General features: G+C 44.6%; 1 protein-coding gene across 1 annotated transcript in view; it reads left to right on the top strand.

The window, feature by feature from the left end:
- Window positions 1–19264, top strand: part of LOC115158523 (sec1 family domain-containing protein 2) — a 176895-nt gene that overhangs the window by 83558 nt on the left and 74073 nt on the right. Inside the window, exon 5 of the mRNA XM_029707585.1 lies at window positions 10689–10992. Within this exon, the coding sequence (XP_029563445.1) occupies window positions 10689–10992 (304 nt within the window). The remainder of the gene's footprint in view (window positions 1–10688; window positions 10993–19264) is intronic.

Here is a 19264-nt window from a genome sequence, read left to right as displayed (position 1 = left end):
AGCTATATACAGGGAGTATCAGATCAATGTGGAGCTATATACAGGGAGGACCAGTACCAGATCAATGTGGAGCTATATACAGGGAGGACCAGTACCAGATCAATGTGGAGCTATATACAGGGAGGACCAGTACCAGATCAATGTGGAGCTATATACAGGGAGGACCAGTACCAGATCAATGTGGAGCTATATACAGGGAGGACCAGTACCAGATCACTGTGGAGCTATATACAGGGAGGACCAGTACCAGATCAATGTGGAGCTATATACAGGGAGGACCAGTACCAGATCAATGTGGAGCTATATACAGGGAGGACCAGTACCTGATCAATGATAGCATTAGTGCATGGTGATAGGACCAGTAGATCCAGTAATGATCGCATTAGTGAATGGCGACAGGACCAGTAGATCCAGTAATGATAGCATTAGTGCATGGTGACAGGACCAGTAGATCCAGTAATGATCGCATTAGTGAATGGAGACAGGACCAGTAGATCCAGTAATGATAGCATTAGTGCATGGTGACAGGACCAGTAGATCCAGTAATGATAGCATTAGTGAATGGAGACAGGACCAGTAGATCCAGTAATGATAGCATTTGTGAATGGAGACAGGACCAGTAGATCCAGTAATGATAGCATTTGTGAATGGAGACAGGACCAGTAGATCCAGTAATGATAGCATTAGTGAATGGAGACAGGACCAGTAGATCCAGTAATGATAGCATTTGTGAATGGAGACAGGACCAGTAGATCCAGTATATACAGGGATCCAGTACCAGATCAATGTGGAGCTATATACAGGGAGTACCAGTACCAGATCAATGTGGAGCTATATACAGGGAGTACCAGTACCAGATCAATGTGGAGCTATATACAGGGAGTACCAGTACCAGATCAATGTGGAGCTATATACAGGGAGGACCAGTACCAGATCAATGTGGAGCTATATACAGGGAGGACCAGTACCAGATCAATATGGAGCTATATACAGGGAGTACCAGTACCAGATCAATGTGGAGCTATATACAGGGAGGACCAGTACCAGATCAATGTGGAGCTATATACAGGGAGTACCAGTACCAGATCAATGTGGAGCTATATACAGGGAGTATCAGATCAATGTGGAGCTATATACAGGGAGGACCAGTACCAGATCAATGTGGAGCTATATACAGGGAGGACCAGTACCAGATCAATGTGGAGCTATATACAGGGAGGACCAGTACCAGATCAATGTGGAGCTATATACAGGGAGGACCAGTACCAGATCAATGTGGAGCTATATACAGGGAGGACCAGTACCAGATCACTGTGGAGCTATATACAGGGAGGACCAGTACCAGATCAATGTGGAGCTATATACAGGGAGGACCAGTACCAGATCAATGTGGAGCTATATACAGGGAGGACCAGTACCTGATCAATGATAGCATTAGTGCATGGTGATAGGACCAGTAGATCCAGTAATGATCGCATTAGTGAATGGCGACAGGACCAGTAGATCCAGTAATGATAGCATTAGTGCATGGTGACAGGACCAGTAGATCCAGTAATGATCGCATTAGTGAATGGAGACAGGACCAGTAGATCCAGTAATGATAGCATTAGTGCATGGTGACAGGACCAGTAGATCCAGTAATGATAGCATTAGTGCATGGTGACAGGACCAGTAGATCCAGTAATGATAGCATTAGTGAATGGAGACAGGACCAGTAGATCCAGTAATGATAGCATTTGTGAATGGAGACAGGACCAGTAGATCCAGTAATGATAGCATTTGTGAATGGAGACAGGACCAGTAGATCCAGTAATGATAGCATTAGTGAATGGAGACAGGACCAGTAGATCCAGTAATGATAGCATTTGTGAATGGAGACAGGACCAGTAGATCCAGTATATACAGGGATCCAGTACCAGATCAATGTGGAGCTATATACAGGGAGTACCAGTACCAGATCAATGTGGAGCTATATACAGGGAGTACCAGTACCAGATCAATGTGGAGCTATATACAGGGAGTACCAGTACCAGATCAATGTGGAGCTATATACAGGGAGGACCAGTACCAGATCAATGTGGAGCTATATACAGGGAGGACCAGTACCAGATCAATATGGAGCTATATACAGGGAGTACCAGTACCAGATCACTGTGGAGCTATATACAGGGAGGACCAGTACCAGATCACTGTGGCGCTATATACAGGGAGGACCAGTAATAGATCAATGTGGAGCTATATACAGGGAGGACCAGTACCAGATCAATGTGGAGCTATATACAGGGAGGACCAGTACCTGATCAATGTGCAGATGTACAAGGTATTTGAGGTAGATATGTACAGTTGAAGTCGTAAGTTTACGTACAATTTAGCCAAATACATTTCATCTCAGTTTTTCACAATTCCTGACATTTCATCCTAGTAAAAATGCCCTGTCTTAGGTCAGTTAGGATCACCACTTTATTTTATAATAGTAAGTGATTTATTTCAGCTTTTATTTCAACACATTCCCAGTGGGTCAGATGTTTACATACACTCAATTAGTATTTGGTAGCATTGCCTTTAAATTGTTTAACTTGGGTCAAACATTTCGGGTAGCCTTCCACAAGCTTCACACAATAAGTTGGGTGAATTTTGGCTCATTCCTCCTGACAGAGCTGGTGTAACTGAGTCAGGTTTGTAGGCCTCCTTACTCGCACATGATTTTTCAGTTCTGCCCGCAAATGTTCTATATGATTGAGGTCAAGGCCTGGTGATGGCCACTCCAATACCTTGACTTTCTTGTCTTTAAGCCATTTTGCCACAACTTTGGAAGTATGCTTGGGGTCATTGTCCATTTGGAAGACCCGTTTGCGACCAAGCTTGAACTTCCTGACTGATTTCTTGAGATGTTGCTTCAATATATCCACATCTATTTTGTGAAGTGCACCAGTCCCTCCTGCAGCAAAGCACCCCCACAATATGATACTGCCACCCCCGTGCTTCACGGTTGAGATAGTGTTCTTCGGCTTGCAAGCGTCCCCCCTTTTCCTCCAAACATAACAATGGTCATTATGGCCAAACAGTTCTATTTTTGTTTCATCAGACCAGAGGACATTTCTCCAAAAAGTACGATCTTTGTCCCCATGTGCAGTTGCAAGCCGTAGTCTGGCTTTTTTATGGTGGTTTTGGAGCAGTGGCTGCTTCCTTACTGAGCGGCCTTTCAGATTATGTCGATATAGGACTTGTTTTACTGTGGATATAGATACTTTTGTACCTGTTTCCTCCAGCATCTTCACAAGGTCCTTTGCTGTTATTCTGGGATTGATTTGCACTTTTCGCACCAAAGCACGTTCATCTCTAGGAGACAGAACGCGTCTCCTTCCTGATCTGTATGACGGCTGCGTGGTCCTATGGCCTTTATATTTGCGTACTATTGTTTGTACAGATGAACGTGGTACCTTCAGGCATTTGGAAATTGCTCCCAAGGATGAACCAGACTTGTGGAGGTCTACAATTTTGTTTCTGAGGTCTTGGCTGATTTATTTAGATTTTCCCATGATGTCAAGCAAAGAGGCACTGAGTTTGAAGTTAGGCCTTGAAATGCATCCACAGGTACACCTCCAATTGACTCAAATGATGTCAATTAGCCTATCAGAAGCTTCTAACGCCATGACATCATTTTCTGGAATTTCCCAAGCTGTTTAAAGGCACAGTCAACTTAGTGTATGTAAACTTCTGACCCACTGGAATTGTAATACCGTGAATTATAAGTGAAATAATCTTTCTGTAAACAATTGTTGAAAATAATTACTTGTGTCTTGCACAATGTAGATGTCCTAACCAACTTGCCAAAACTATAGTTTGTTAACAAGACATTTGTGGAGTGGTTGAAAAACAAGTTTTAATGACTCCAACCTAAGTGTATGTAAACTTCTGACTTCAACTGTACATGAAGGCAGGGTAAAGTGACTAGGCATCAGGATACATAATAATAAGGTATTTGAGGTAGATATGTACATGAAGGCAGGGTAAAGTGACTAGGCATCAGGATAGATAATAATAAGGTATTTGAGGTATATATGTACATGAAGACAGGGTAAAGTGACTAGGCATCAGAATAGATAAGGTATTTGAGGTAGATATGTACATGAAGGCAGGGTAAAGTGACTAGGCATCAGGATAGATAATAATAATAATAATAATAATAAGGTATTTGAAGTAGATATGTACATGAATGCAGGGTAAAGTGACTAGGCATCAGAATAGATAATAATAAGGTATTTGAAGTAGATATGTACATGAAGGCAGGGTAAAGTGACTAGACATCAGGATAGATAATAGTACGAGTAAAATAAGTAACAGAGTAGCAGCAGCAAATTATGAGTGTAAAAGTGTGTGTGTGTTTGTGTTGTCAGTATGTGAATGGGTTTTGTGTGTGTGTGTGTGTGTGTGTAGTCTAGTGAGTGTGCGTAGGGTTAGTGCAAGATAGTCAGTCCAGGTAGTTAGCTATCTTATGGCTTGGTGATAGAAGCGGTCTTATGGCTTGGTGATAGAAGCTGTCTCGGAGCCTGTTAGTCTGAAAGCCGGTACCGTTTGCCAGACGGTAGCGGAATGAATAGTCTATGGCTTGGGTGGCTGGAGTCTTTGGCAATTTTTCGGGCCTTCCTCTGACACCGCCTGATATAATTGTCCTGGATGGCAGGGTGCTCGGCCCCAGTGGTGAACTGGGCTGTCCACACTACCCTCTTAGGCGCTTTGCGATCAAGGGCGACGCATTTGCCATACCAAGTAGTGATGCAGCCAGTCAAGATGTTCTCGATGGTGCAGCTGTAGAACCTTTTGAGGATCTGAGGGCTCATGACAAATCTATTCAGCCTCCTGAGGGGGAAGAAGCGCTGCCATGCCCTCTTCCTGACTGTGCAGGTGTGTGTGAACCATGTTAAGTCCTTAGTGATTTAACGCCAAGGAACTTGAAGTTCACGACCCGCTCCACAACAGCCCCGTTGATGTGGATGGTGGCGTCCTTTCCTTTCTGAACTCCTTCCTATAGGCTGTCTCATTGCCGTCGGTGATCAGGCCTACTACCGTTGTGTCTTCAGCAAACTTGATGATGGTGTTGGAGTCGTGCTTGACCATTCAGTCGTGAGGGGACTAAGCACACACCTGCTGTAAGAGTGGTACTGTACCTCTGTAGTGTTAATCCTAGTGCAGGGATTGAGTGCCAAGCATTGTGGAGTGTGTGTTGGTGTGTGTCGTGTGGGAGAAAGCTGCAGTCAATCTTAAAGCTCCATATGTATACCTCTATTTCCTGTCCTGGCGCCACAGCAACCAGCTTGACAGCAGCTTTTATATGTCTCCTGAAGGGACTGAGTTTTATACACACACACACACACACACACACACACAAAGGAAAAGAAAGATTGAGTGAGTGGGGAGATGGAGGGGAAAATAAAGAGTGAAAGTGGGATCAAAAAGAAGTACACTGAACAAAAATATAAACACAAATTGTAAAGTGTTGGTCCCATGTTTCATGAGCTTAAATAAAAGATTACAGAAATGTTTCATACGCACAAAAGCTTTTTCTCTCAAATGTGTGGCACAAATTGGTTTACAGTACATCCCTGTTACTGAGCATTTCTCCTTCGCCAAGATAATCCATCCACCTGAAAGATGTGGCATATCAAGAAGCTGACTGATTAAACAGCATAATTACACAGGTGATGGGGAAAATAAAAGGCCACTCTAAAATGTGCAGTTTTGTCACACAAAGCAATGCCACAGATATCTCAAGTTTTGAAGGATCGTGCAATTGGGATGCTGACTGCAGGAATGTCCACCAGAGCTGTTACCAGATAAATTTATGTTCATTTCTCTACCATAAGCTAACTCCAACATCATTTTAAGAGAATTTGGCAGTACGTCCAACCTGTCTCACAACAACAGAGCACATGTAACTACGCCAGCCCAGGACCTCCACATCCGGCTTCTTCGCTTGCGGGATTGTCTGAGACCAGCCATTCAGACAGTTGATGAAACTGAGGAGTATTTCTGTCTGTAATAAAGGCCTTTTGTGGGGAAAAACTCATTTTGATTGGCTGGGCCTGGCTCCCCAGTGGGTGGGCCTGCCTCCCAAATGGGTGGGCCTATGCCCGCCCAGGCCCACCCATTGCTGCGCCCCTGCCCACTCATGTGAAATCCATAGATTAGGGCCTAATGAATTTATTTCAAATGACTGATTTCCTTTTATGAACTGTAACTCAGTAAAATCGTTGAAATTGTTGCATTTTTGCATTTTTGTTCAGTATAAAAGGTCCAGTGAAAACCAAAAGTAGAGAGAGAGTGTGTTTGCGGGGAGATGGAGGTGAAAGTAAGAGTAATTATGCTAAAGGAAGCAGTGAGAGACAGAAGTGGGAGGTAGAACAACAAACAGGATGGGTAAATAGGAAAGATAGATAGATACACACACACACACACACACACACACACACACAGAAACTTGGTATTTTTAACCTTCCACAAATCCCATGACTATAGGTCAGGGTGAATCACATGTAGAGCTGTCTTATTACCATGGCAAGGAGTTGTTCCTGGTCAGATCACATGGAAAACTCTAGGGGGCCATAGAACCCATTCCCCTACCCTTCACCTGCTTCTATATCCAGGCCAAGTCATTCTCAGCCTCCTGTGTTGCTCATGACTCCCTCTCAGTACAGATGAGCTCCTGGACATGTGTAGACTGACTGAGCAGTACGATATCCGTGGTTTCTCTGCTGAGTACAGAGTGCTGACAGAGAAAGGGTGTTTACTCTGCTCGTCTTACCATGAAACCTTGGAACCTCTCTACTTTCTCCTCTCTCCTCTCTACTTTCTCCTCTCTACTTTCTCCTCTCTACTTTCTCCTCTCTCCTCTCTACTTTCTCCTCTCTACTTTCTCCTCTCTACTTTCTCCTCTCTCCTCTCTACTTTCTCCTCTCTCCTCTCTACTTTCTCCTCTCTACTTTCTCCTCTCTACTTTCTCCTCTCTACTTTCTCCTCTCTCCTCTCTACTTTCTCCTCTCTCCTCTCTACTTTCTCCTCTCTCCTCTCTACTTCTCTCTCCTCTCTACTTCTCTCTCCTCTCTACTTCTCTCTCCTCTCTACTTCTCTCTCCTCTCTACTTCTCTCTCCTCTCTACTTCTCTCTCCTCTCTACTTCTCTCTCTCTACTTCTCCTCTCTCCTCTCTACCTCTCCTCTCTACTTCTCTCTCCTCTCTACTTCTCTCTCCTCTCTACTTCTCTCTCCTCTCTACCTCTCTCTCCTCTCTACCTCTCTCTCCTCTCTACTTCTCTCTCCTCTCTACTTTCTCCTCTCTCCTCTCTACTTTCTCCTCTCTACTTTCTCCTCTCTACTTTCTCCTCTCTCCTCTCTACTTTCTCCTCTCTACTTTCTCCTCTCTACTTTCTCCTCTCTACTTTCTCCTCTCTACTTTCTCCTCTCTCCTCTCTACTTTCTCCTCTCTCCTCTCTACTTTCTCCTCTCTACTTTCTCCTCTCTCCTCTCTACTTTCTCCTCTCTACTTTCTCTCTCCTCTCTACTTTCTCCTCTCTACTTTCTCCTCTCTACTTTCTCCTCTCTACTTCTCCTCTCTCCTCTCTACTTTCTCCTCTCTACTTTCTCCTCTCTACTTTCTCCTTTCTCCTCTCTACTTTCTCCTCTCTACTTTCTCCTCTCTCCTCTACTTTCTCCTCTCTACTTTCTCCTCTCTACTTTCTCCTCTCTACTTTCTCCTCTCTACTTTCTCCTCTCTACTTTCTCCTCTCTCCTCTCTACTTTCTCCTCTCTCCTCTCTACTTTCTCCTCTCTACTTTCTCCTCTCTACTTTCTCCTCTCTCCTCTCTACTTTCTCCTCTCTACTTTCTCCTCTCTCCTCTCTACTTTCTCCTCTCTACTTTCTCCTCTCTACTTTCTCCTCTCTACTTTCTCCTCTCTCCTCTCTACTTTCTCCTCTCTACTTTCTCCTCTCTACTTTCTCCTCTCTACTTTCTCCTCTCTCCTCTCTACTTTCTCCTCTCTACTTTCTCCTCTCTCCTCTCTACTTTCTCCTCTCTACTTTCTCCTCTCTACTTTCTCCTCTCTACTTTCTCCTCTCTACTTTCTCCTCTCTAGTCACAATGGAGAAAAGAAGGGAAAGAGCCCAAACATTGTTTGGCAAATAGTTTTGAGTGCAGCTCGGAGAGGTATTTGATTTCACAACGTTTAAGGAGAAAAATGTGTTCTGTGATTTGGTTTGTGTGTTTGAATACCCCTTGGGGGCGGTGGTTGGCTGGGGCTGAGGCCTAGCTGGAAGAGAACAGGAGACTCAGAGCTCTGACACACTACAGTCATGCATCATGTACTTTTTTTAACATATTTTTTTTTATTTAACTAGGCAAGTCAGTTAAGAACAAATTCTTATTTACAATGACGGCCTACTCCGGCCAAACCCGGATGACGCTGGGCCAATTGTGTGCCTCCCTATGAGACTCCCAATCACGGCCGGTTGTGATACAGCCTGAATTCGAACCAGGGTCTGTAGTGACGCCTCTAGCACTGAGATGCAGTGCCTTAGACCGCTGCGCCACTCGGGAGCCCTGTACTTGCCCTGGATAGATATCAAGCACGTTTAGACTCTAGTTCTCACCTGTAACACTGCTAGAGGGTAGTGCCAACTGTGATGATCATTGGGCCCTTGAGACCAGGGCCCATATACACAAAGGGTTTGAGAGTGGGAGTGCTGATCTAGCATAATTTTTGCTTATTTTTCATAATGAATAAGATTATATGGACAGATCAGCACTCATACTCTCAGAAGCTTTGTGGATAAGGACCCATGTCTGAATTCACACACATGCACACCCTCAAAGGCAGTTAGTGCAGTACTGGTGCTGATTCCCCTCTCCCTGGCCCAGAGGAAGTTTGTGATGGGTTGGACACTGGATCCCCTCAGTGGGCCAGACCAGGCCCCAGGGCTCAGAGCTCAGCGATAGGAGCTGGGTAGAGAGAGAGCCTGTTTGTCTTGATGGGAGGAACATTGAGGTCTTAACACTCATTAAATTGTCATCTATCCACAGAGGCAACCGACTGCAGCTTCTCTCACTCCTTCTCTCTCTTTCTCACGTTCTTTCATTCTCTCTCTATCTCTCTTTCTCTTTCCCCTCTCTCGTTCTCACTCTTTTCTACACACACCCCTGTTTAATAGGGGTATGAGCTCATTCTGACTGTTAGGCTGTATATTGTGCTGTATGAAAATCATGTGGGCCAGGACAGGCAGAACCAGCATGGGAGCAAACTCCCTAACAGCAACACCGAGAAACAGGTCACTGCTCCTAAACAGTACAAAAACACACTCTGTGTGTGTATGCCAATGAACAGGTCAATGATTTCTTATACACAGTTGCATCATAAAATGAATGCACAAGGAAGAAAAGTAAAAAATAATTTCCATAAAACTGGATTACTCATTGTCATAAAATAAGCAAATGCCAAAACATACCGATCTAGACATTCATTGACTTTGTGTTGGTATTGTAATTCTTCAACATTTTCCATAGCAGTGCTACCACACCTGGATTGTACAATATTTTCCCATTATTCTTTAACACATTTTTCAAGCTCTGTCAAGTTGGTTGTTGATCATTGCTAGATAGCCATTTTCAAGTCTTGCCATAGATTTTCAAGCCAATTATTAAGTCAAAACTGTAACTAGGCCAATCAGGAACATTCAAGGTTGTCTTAGTAAGCAACTCCAGTATAAATTTGGCCTTCTGTTTTAGGTTAATGTCCTGCTGAAAGGTGAATTTGTCTCCCAGTGTCTGTTGGAAAGCGGACTGAACCAAGTTTTCTTCTAGGATTTTGCCTGTGCTTAGCTCTACTACGTTTTTTTGGTATCCTCAAAAAATTCCTTAGTCCTTGCCGATGACAAGCATTCCCATAACATTTTTATTTCTTTGCCACATTTTTTACAGTATTACTTTAGTGCCTTATTGCATATTCCTTTTTTGGAATATTTGTTATTCTGTACAGGCTTCCTCCTTTTCACTTCTTTTCAATTTAAGGTAGAATTGTGGAGTAACTATGATGTTGTTGATCCATCCTCAGTTATCTCCTGTCACAGCCATTAAACTGTAACTGCTTTAAAATCACCATTGGCCTCATGGTGAAATCCCTGAGCGGTTTCCTTCCTCTCCGGCATCTGGGTTAGGAAGGGCGCCTGTATCTTTGTACTGACTAGGTGTATTGCTACACCATCCAAAGTGTAATTAATAACTTTACCATGCTCAAAGGAATATTCAATGTCTGCATATTTTTTTTACTCATCTACCAATAGGTGTTGTTCTTTGAGAGGCATTGGAAAACCTCCCTGGTCTTTGTGGTTGAATCTGTGCTTGAAATTCACTGCTCGACTGAGGGACCTTACAGATAATTGTATGTGTGGTGTACAGAGATGGAGTAGTCAATTTTAAACTCATGTTAACCACTATGTGTGTAGATCAGTGACACAAAATCTCTATTTAATACATTTTATATTCAGGCTTTAACACAGCAAATTGTGGAAAAAGTCAAGCAGTGTGAACACTTTCTGAAGGCATTGTATGTGTGTGGTGATTTGATGTGTTTTGTGTTACTCAGTTTGTAGTTTCTACTTCATATCTCTAAAATGTCTCTGTGTATCCTGTGTGGTTTGCAGGCTCTGGGAGACTCTGACTTTGCTGGTGTTCTGAGGCAGCTTCTGCCCCTGATGAAACCTCGCACTGCTAAGGGTGAGGAGGGGTCCAGCTCAGAGTCCAGTTCAGGGTCCCGGTCGGGGGAGGAGGAGTGTGGTCCAGATGAGCTGCTGGTGCTGCTGGTCTACCTGTACTCACTGGCTGGAGAGGCCCAGATTGCAGATGATGAAGAGGAGGAGGAAAAGGTGGAGAGGGAGCTGATTGGAGCACTCACCCTGGTCATCACCAGAGAGACGGAGCTCAGCCCCCTGCTGCAGAAACTCACCGGTTAGTACCTAACACAACCATAATAAAACCTTAACAGAAGCACACCAATGCTGAACACTAATACTGTAACCATAAATTACACCATGCTCTCGATAAGACTAAGCTGAATCAGATGCAACGTATCTCCTCTTTTATATTCATTCTAGAATGACCCCAGTTAACTGTTCATATGGTAGCAGAGAGATGGAGAAGACACTGTTGTTTGTACCTCTGTGCTGCTGATGGTAGAAGGACTGTTAGCGACTACCCGCTTCTCGCACACACACACACACACACACACACACACACACACACACACACACACACACACCCCTGTCAGGTCACATGGTAACAAACATGACTGTGGGAACCTGCTGCAGAGTGTGTGTGTGTGTGCACTTTGACCTCTCCCCTGGTGCCTGTGTACTATCTTAGCTTTGCTGGGCCCTGCCCACTTGCAATGTACTTTGTGAGAACATTTCCAATCTAGAGGTCAGGAGCTGGTCTCTCTGGAACTGTTCTCTCTGCCTGGACAGGTCTGTGTGTCTCCGACTGGTCTGTGTGTCTCTGTGTGGCAGCAGGGCTTGTGGCCAGCTCTGGGAATGATGAATTAGCTCTGTACCTCCATGTCACAGTGTACCTCCCCCAGTTTGTTTCTCTAACCTTGAAGCTGCACACACAGTCCTCCCCAGCCACTCTTTACCTTCTCTAGCTAGCAAACACCTGGAAATATTACACTGCTTATTATTACCACAGGTTTTTTTTGCCTCGTATCACACACATGGACATGGTTGGGTAGTTTTCTCACTCTGTTTTTCTAAATGTTCTTTCTACTTCTCTGTCCTTTTCTCTTTCTCTCTTTACTTCTCTGTCCTTTTCTCTCTCTGTTCTCTCTCTCTCTCTCCCTTGCTCTCTTTCTCTCTGCCTCCCTCTCTCCCTCTCACTATAAAGCTGCTAAGGCAGAATTCTGGCCTTCTTTTCTCTCTTTCTGTCCTATTTGACTGAGGGGCCTCCTGGCAGGTGCTGGTCCAGAGATGTAGCCCATGTTAAAAACATGACTTTCTGTAAACACTTCACTAGAAATGACCCTGTAAATGCACACCAGGTGTGTCTGAGAAAGAGAATACTTTTTCTTAGCAGTGTGTGCGTATCCGTGTCCGTCTGTGTGTTGATTTGGTTTTTATGGTTACAGATTAAATGGTTTGTGTGTAATATGAGTCAGGGGTCCGTCTTTGTTCGAGCAGTAGAGAATAACATTGATTGTCACATTCATCCAATTAAAGGAATCAAATAGAAACCAGATGCTGAGTGAAACCTGGTCGCCATGAGAACAATGTTTTTACAAATCCCCTTTTTCTGTTCCCCTTGGCTACAGTAAACAGCCTGGGCTTAACAGACACACACATGCAGCACATATTCTGTACAGACAGACACACACACACTCGCATACACAAACTAACAGATGAAATAACAGGAGGAGGAATGAATGAGCATACGGACAGAGTGACTAGCAGAACAGACAGACACACAGCTGGTTAAAGGCTAACAGTCTTACACTCTGACCCTCCTAACAACCGCCTTCAGGGACACACAGTGAAGAGCAGCGCATCCCTCCTACAGACAAGCATGATGCTGCACTAATGGTCTGTTTAAAACACATGCATGCATGCAACACATGCACACGTACACACACACACACACACATAACAAAAGACACACACAAACACAGAAATGCATGCACGCACAGACACAAACTCACAGACTCAACAAACCCAGGAACAGCTGCGAGTCTCCTAGTCGGAGGGGATGTTGTTTACCAACATCAGCTGCTGGTGATCGAGGGGTACAGGAAGTGGAGGCGTTGTCCATGTCCTCAGCGGGAGAATAGACATTATCTCAACCTCTCTCAGGGAAAGAAGGGATTGAGAAGAGTAGAAGAAGAAGTGGACAAAGAGAACAAAAATACTAGCAATTTGACACGCACCTGGAGAGTCTGAATGAGGGAATGTCTAGTGTGGATTTAATTGAAGGGAAGTGTGTAGCCTAAAGGTGTGTGTGTGTGTGTGTGTGTGTGTGTGTGTGTGTGTGTGTGAGAGTACTGTAAGAGTTCTGTGAGGGAAGTTAAAGTATGGGTTCAATTAAAGGGAGAAATGGTGTTTGCCAAGAAATGGTTCCGCTTAGAGCTCAGACTAGGAAGTGAGCTCTTGAACCAAGTGCTCTGCAGTCAACACCAGAAGTGGGAGGTAGAAGATGATTGGCTAATAATGTCACTGAATAGCAGAGGATGACGGTAATTGGACATGAGCCTCATCACACTTTTCAGATGTGGCAGATGATTGGCTGGCTCCTTTCTGTCTGTCTCAGACATGGTTAGTGTGTGATGTGTGCAAGCTGTAAATAGTTTTAATAGTCACTTCGATCATTTTCATTTTCAGTTGTGGTTTTGTGTTTTAGTGTGTGAGAGATCAATGGTGGGGGCAGGAGAGACATGGAGGGAGGGAGGAGAGGAGGTTTGTGGCAAATATTTCGAGGTAGAGGCCAATAGTTTGAGTCTTGTTTCTTCAGTGAGCCGTGGGTGTGTGTGTTTATGGGGTGTTATTACAGTGACTGTGGCTCCCATTTGGTTGATGCTGTAATAAGGTGTAGGACTGTATGTCTCAAAGGAGTCAATGACAGCACAATTATACACACACCAGTACCTGGGGATGGGGTCAGGAACTCAACCCAGCACATATGGTCCATATTGTACATAGTTGGATACAGCAGACACACCATAATAGCCACATCCCCATTCTCTGTCACTCCTTGAGTTTGTTCCATTGCCTGTCAGGATTCCTGCCAACCCGGGCAGAGCCATTTTTGGTTTAGCACACAGTCATCCACCCCCTCTATTGTCCCATAGTGGGAGGTAGCTCAAGATGGGGGTTTCATGCTTTCCTCTGTGTGTGTGTGTGTGTGTGTGTGTGTGTGTGTGTGTGTGTGTGTGTGTAATACGATGGTGTATATCTATCTGTGTTTGTGTATTCTCAGCTCCAGTTACAGGAGAGTATGTATTTACAGTGAGAGTGTGAAATCCCAGTCCAGGCTCTGTCCCATGATTGTGTTTTAGCCTGTGCAGGATGGGTGATGGTGACTTTTATTTATTTATTTATTTATTTTTTATTTCACCTTTATTTAACCAGGTAAGCTAGTTGAGAACAAGTTCTCATTTACAATTGCGACCTGGCCAAGATAAAGCAAAGCAATTCAACACATACAACAACACAGAGTTACACATGGAATAAACAAAACATACAGTCAATAATACAAAAGAAAATAAAAAGTCTATATACAGTGAGTGCAAATGAGGTAAGTTAAGACAATAAATAGGCCATGGTGGCGAAGTAATTACAATATAGCAATTAAACACTGGAATGGTAGATGTGCAGAAGATGAATGTGCAAGTAGAGATACTGGGGTGCACAGGAGCAAGATAAATAAATAAATACAGTATGGGGATGAGGTAGTTGGATGGGCTATTTACAGATGGGCTATGTACAGGTGCAGTGATCTGTGAGCTGCTCTGACAGCTGGTGCTTAAAGCTAGTGAGGGAGATATGAGTCTCCAGCTTCAGAGATTTTTGCAGTTCGTTCCAGTCATTGGCAGCAGAGTACTGGAAGGAAAGACGACCAAAGGAGGAATTGGCTTTGGGGGTGACCAGTGAGATATACCTGCTGGAGCGCATGCTACGGGGGGGTGCTGCTATGGTGACCAGTGAGCTGAGATAAGGCGGGGCTTAACCTAGCAGAGACTTGAATATAACCTGTAGCCAGTGGGTTTGGCGACGAGTATGAAGCGAGGGCCAACCAACGAGAGCGTACAGGTCGCAATGGTGGGTGGTATAAGGGGCTTTGGTGACATAACGGATGGCACTGTGATAGACTGCATCCAGTTTGCTGAGTAGAGTATTGGAGGCTATTTTATAGATGACATCACCGAAGTCGAGAATCGGTAGGATGGTCAGTTTTACGAGGGTATGTTTGGCAGCATGAGTGAAGGTGGCTTTGTTGTGAAGTAGGAAGCCGATTATAGATTTAATTTTGGATTGGAGATGCTTAATATGAGTCTGGAAGGAGAGTTTACAGTCTAACCAGACACCTAGGTATTTGTAGTTGTCCACGTATTCTAAGTCAGAGCCGTCCAGAGTAGTGATGCTGGACGGGCGAGCAGGTGCGGGCAGTGATCGATTGAATAGCATGCATTTAGTTTTACATGCGTTTTAAGAGCAGTTGGAGGCCACAGAAGGAGAGTTGTATGGCATTGAAGCTCGTCTGGAGGTTAGTTAACACAGTGTCCAAAGAGGGGCCAGAAGTATACAGAATGGTGTCGTCTGCGTAGAAGTGGATCAGAGAATCACCAGCAGCAAGAGCGACATCATTGATGTATACAGAGAAGAGTCAGCCCGAGCATTGAACCCTGTGGCACCCTGTGACTTACTGTAAGCCGTGGGAGGACGGGGGTTTACGGGGCGTATATTTTACTGGACTGTCACTATTTTACAGTTGTCGAAAGTTTACGTACACCTTAGCCAAATACATTTAAACTCAGTTTTTCACAATTCCTGACATTTAATCCTAGTAAAAATGCCCTGTCTTAGGTCAGTTAGGATCACCACTTTATTTTAAGAATGTGAAATGTCAAAATAATAGTAGAGAGAATGATTTAGTTCAGTTTTAATTTCTTTCATCACATTCCCAGTGGGTCAGAAGTTTACATACACTCAATTAGTATTTGGTAGCATTGCCTTTAAATTGTTTAACTTGGATCAAACGTTTCGGGTAGCCTTCCACAAGCGTCCCACAATAAGTTGGGTGAATTTTGGCCATTCCTCCTGACAGAGCTGGTGTAACTGAGTCAGGTTTGTAGGCCTCCTTGCTTGCACACGCTTTTTCAGTTCTGCTCACAAATTTTCAATAGGGTTGAGTTCAGGGCTTTGTGGTGGCCACTCCAATACCTTGACTTTGTTGTCCTTAAGCCATTTTGCCACAACTTTGGAAGTATGCTTGGGGTCATTGTCCATTTGGAAGACCCATTTGCGACCACGCTTTAACTTCCTGACTGATGTCTTGAGATGTTGCTTCAATATATCCACATAATTTTCCACCCTCATGATGCCAACCATTTTGTGAAGTGCACCAGTCCCTCCTGCAGCAAAGCACCCCCACAACATGATGCTGCCACCCCCGTGCTTCACGGTTGGGATGGTGTTCTTCGGCTTGCAAGCCTCCCCCTTTTTCCTCCAAACATGACGATGGTCATTATGGCCAAACAGTTTTATTTTTGTTTCATCAGACCAGAGAACATTTCTCCAAAAAGTATGATCTTTGTCCCCATGTGCAAACCCGTAGTCTGTCTTTTTTATGGCGGTTTTGGAGCAGTGGCTTCTTCCTTGCTGAGTGGCCTTTCAGGTTATGTTGATATAGGACTCGTTTTACTGTGGATATAGATACTTTTGTACCCGTTTCCTCCAGCATCTTCACAAGGTCCTTTGCTGCTGTTCTGGGATTGATTTGCACTTTTCGCACCAAAGTACGTTCATCTTTCGGAGACAGAATGCGTCTCCTTCCTGAGCGGTATGACGGCTGCGTGGCCCCATGGGTGTTTATACTTTGGTACTATTGTTTTTTTAGATGGATGTGGTACCTTCAGGCATTTGGAAATTGCTCCCAAGGATGAACCAGACTTGTGGAGGTCTACAATTTTGTTTCTGAGGTCTTGGCTGATTTCTTTTGATTTTCCCATGATGTCAAGCAAAGAGGCACTGAGTTTGAAGGTAGGCCTTGAAATACATCCACAGGTACACCTCCAATTGACTCAAATGATGTCAATTAGCCTATCAGAAGCTTCTAAAGCCATGACGTACTTTTCTGGAATTTTCCAAGCTGTTTAAAGGCACAGTCAACTTAGTGCATGTAAACTTCTGACCCACTGGAATTGTGATACAGTGAATTGTAGTGAAATAATCTGTCTGTAAACAATTGTTGGAAAAATTACTTGTCATGCACAAAGTAGATGTCCTAACCGACTTGCCAAAACTCTAGTTTGTTAACAAGAAATTTGTGGAGTGGTTGAAAAACAAGTTTTACTGACTCAAACCTAAGTGTATGTAAACTTCCGACTTCAACTGTATGTTCTGAGCACCCCTGTCTCTCTCACACACACACTAGTTGGATTTGTTTTCCATTCTGTCCTTGGGGTGTGTGGGGGAAGCAGGGAGCGACGGGACAGACGGACCTCCCCAAAGAAGCTGTTTAGGTTGGCATGGCAACGGGAACAGTCCTGGGACATAAAAGTTATTTTACACTCTGGCCATCAGCTCTCGCTCTTTCTTTTTCTTTCTCTTTTCTTCTCTCTGTCTTTTCCCTCCCCCATCTCTACCCCCCTCTCTCTGTTCATTCCTCCCTCTCTCTCTCCCAGGCCCTGCAGCAGAGAGCTAGTTACAGGGGAACTGGAGCGTGAGGGTGCATGGGTGATGATTAGGCTTGGTTAAGATTATTTCCCCAGTTTCACTGCATTTATGAAATGACTCAAAATTTGTCTCATTTTTAATTGGAAGACTTTCCTCAGATCAACCCATCGACCCCCTCTACAAATACACACACACACGGAACCCCAGGCTTTAATCAACAGAAATTAAACTAGACTCCACTGCAGGACACGACCGGTCAGGAGGTTAGACCACGGGAGTGTGTGTGTGTGTTACACTCAGCCCACTTCACTTCCTTTGTAGTCATCAGTGTCTACAGTAATACAAACAGCTTGTTCCCTTCATCCACAGTAATCCTCTTTTGAAGGTCTACCATTGGAATATAGGTTTTAATCCAGACCCTGGGACCATCTCTAGACCACTTCCAATGTGTTGTTTACACCTCCAGACCTACCGTCTGCTTTATGGAGGATGTTAAACCTCAGCTCAGAATTCCTCCTCTGTGTATTTATGACAGGAAATGCACATCATAAAAGGCTAGTCGTAAGCAGATACAATTCCCTCTGGGCTGATATTACAAGGATGGAGAGGGACACTCCTCTTGACCTCCTACTCACTCACTCACACACACTTTCTCTTTCTCACACACACACACACACACGGGGTCAGAGGGACGCTGTGACATTGGCCCTGCTGGCCCCTGCACACGCATCAGTGCAGGCTGTGGTCACCCTATAACACAGGGTCAGTGGAGAGGTCCTGTTGGGCCTCCTGTCCTCTCTACTCCCCAGTGTCTCTTTTTCCTCTGTCTTCTGACCCCCTTTACTCCCCATGTCTCTCTCCCCTCTCAGCCCCAGAACTACCCACATGGAGGGGTCATCCTGTCATATGAAGCTTCTATTGCATCTGCAGCACACATACTGTACAGAGAGGCAGATAGGGGGAGAGTTTGAGGAGTCTCAGTGCTAATGGAAGTAGACAAAGGTCTGCGTGTATACTCCTGTTCCCAGAGTGCTCAGTGTTTTACGGTATATCTGTGTTTTATCTGGCTGCTGTGGAAGAGCCTGTTTACATTACGGATTCCAGACAGCAGTGAGAGATGACCTGTCAGTCTGTACACGCTTTCCTCCGCAAACTGTCCCCTCGCTCTCTCTTCCTCTGCCTCTTTCTCTCTCTCTCTCTCTTTCCCCTCATTCCTACAGCTCTTATCAACTACTCTCTACTAGCTATCTCTCACTCAGCTCAAGTTACTCTGTGATTGACTTGTTTTCCCTTTACAATTACTGCATGACATGATAATACGTATTTTAAATGTAGTTGCTTTGGGACTTCTGAGGATTATGTGACAGCTTTCCTTAGCTATAAAGACATTTGTGCCCTATTTTTTTACAGCTCTGGCCTACGTTAGATGGTGGTGAAGGGACGAGGGGGCTGGCTGTACTGAGCAGTAGTAGGGGGGAAAGACTGATACTGTGGTGTTACTCAATACTGGACAGTAGATAAGAGCTAAAGATACTAGGTTGCTAGTTCTGGTCTTAGTGGTTGTGTGTGCTCCTCCTAGGCGTGGTAGTGTGTTCCTCTACTACAGCCCTGATGCCAGATGGAAGCTCTCCTGCCGCTCGGCTCTGCTCGTGCTGTCCAGGTCATTTCCTGTCAGGAGGCCAGGTGTTCCCCAAAGCCAAGGGGGACGCCCCCGTTCTCCTCCCCTACTGCCCTCTCTCCTTCCCCTACTGCCCTCTCTCCTACTTCCCCCACTGCCCTCTCCTTCCCCTACTGCCCTCTCTCCTACTTCCCCCTCTTCTCCTCCCCCTACTGCCCCCGACGTC

The sequence above is a fragment of the Salmo trutta genome, chromosome 22 (assembly GCF_901001165.1).
Source record: "Salmo trutta chromosome 22, fSalTru1.1, whole genome shotgun sequence".
NCBI classification, from domain to species: domain Eukaryota; kingdom Metazoa; phylum Chordata; class Actinopteri; order Salmoniformes; family Salmonidae; genus Salmo; species Salmo trutta.
This window is presented reverse-complemented; position numbering and strand designations above follow the sequence as displayed.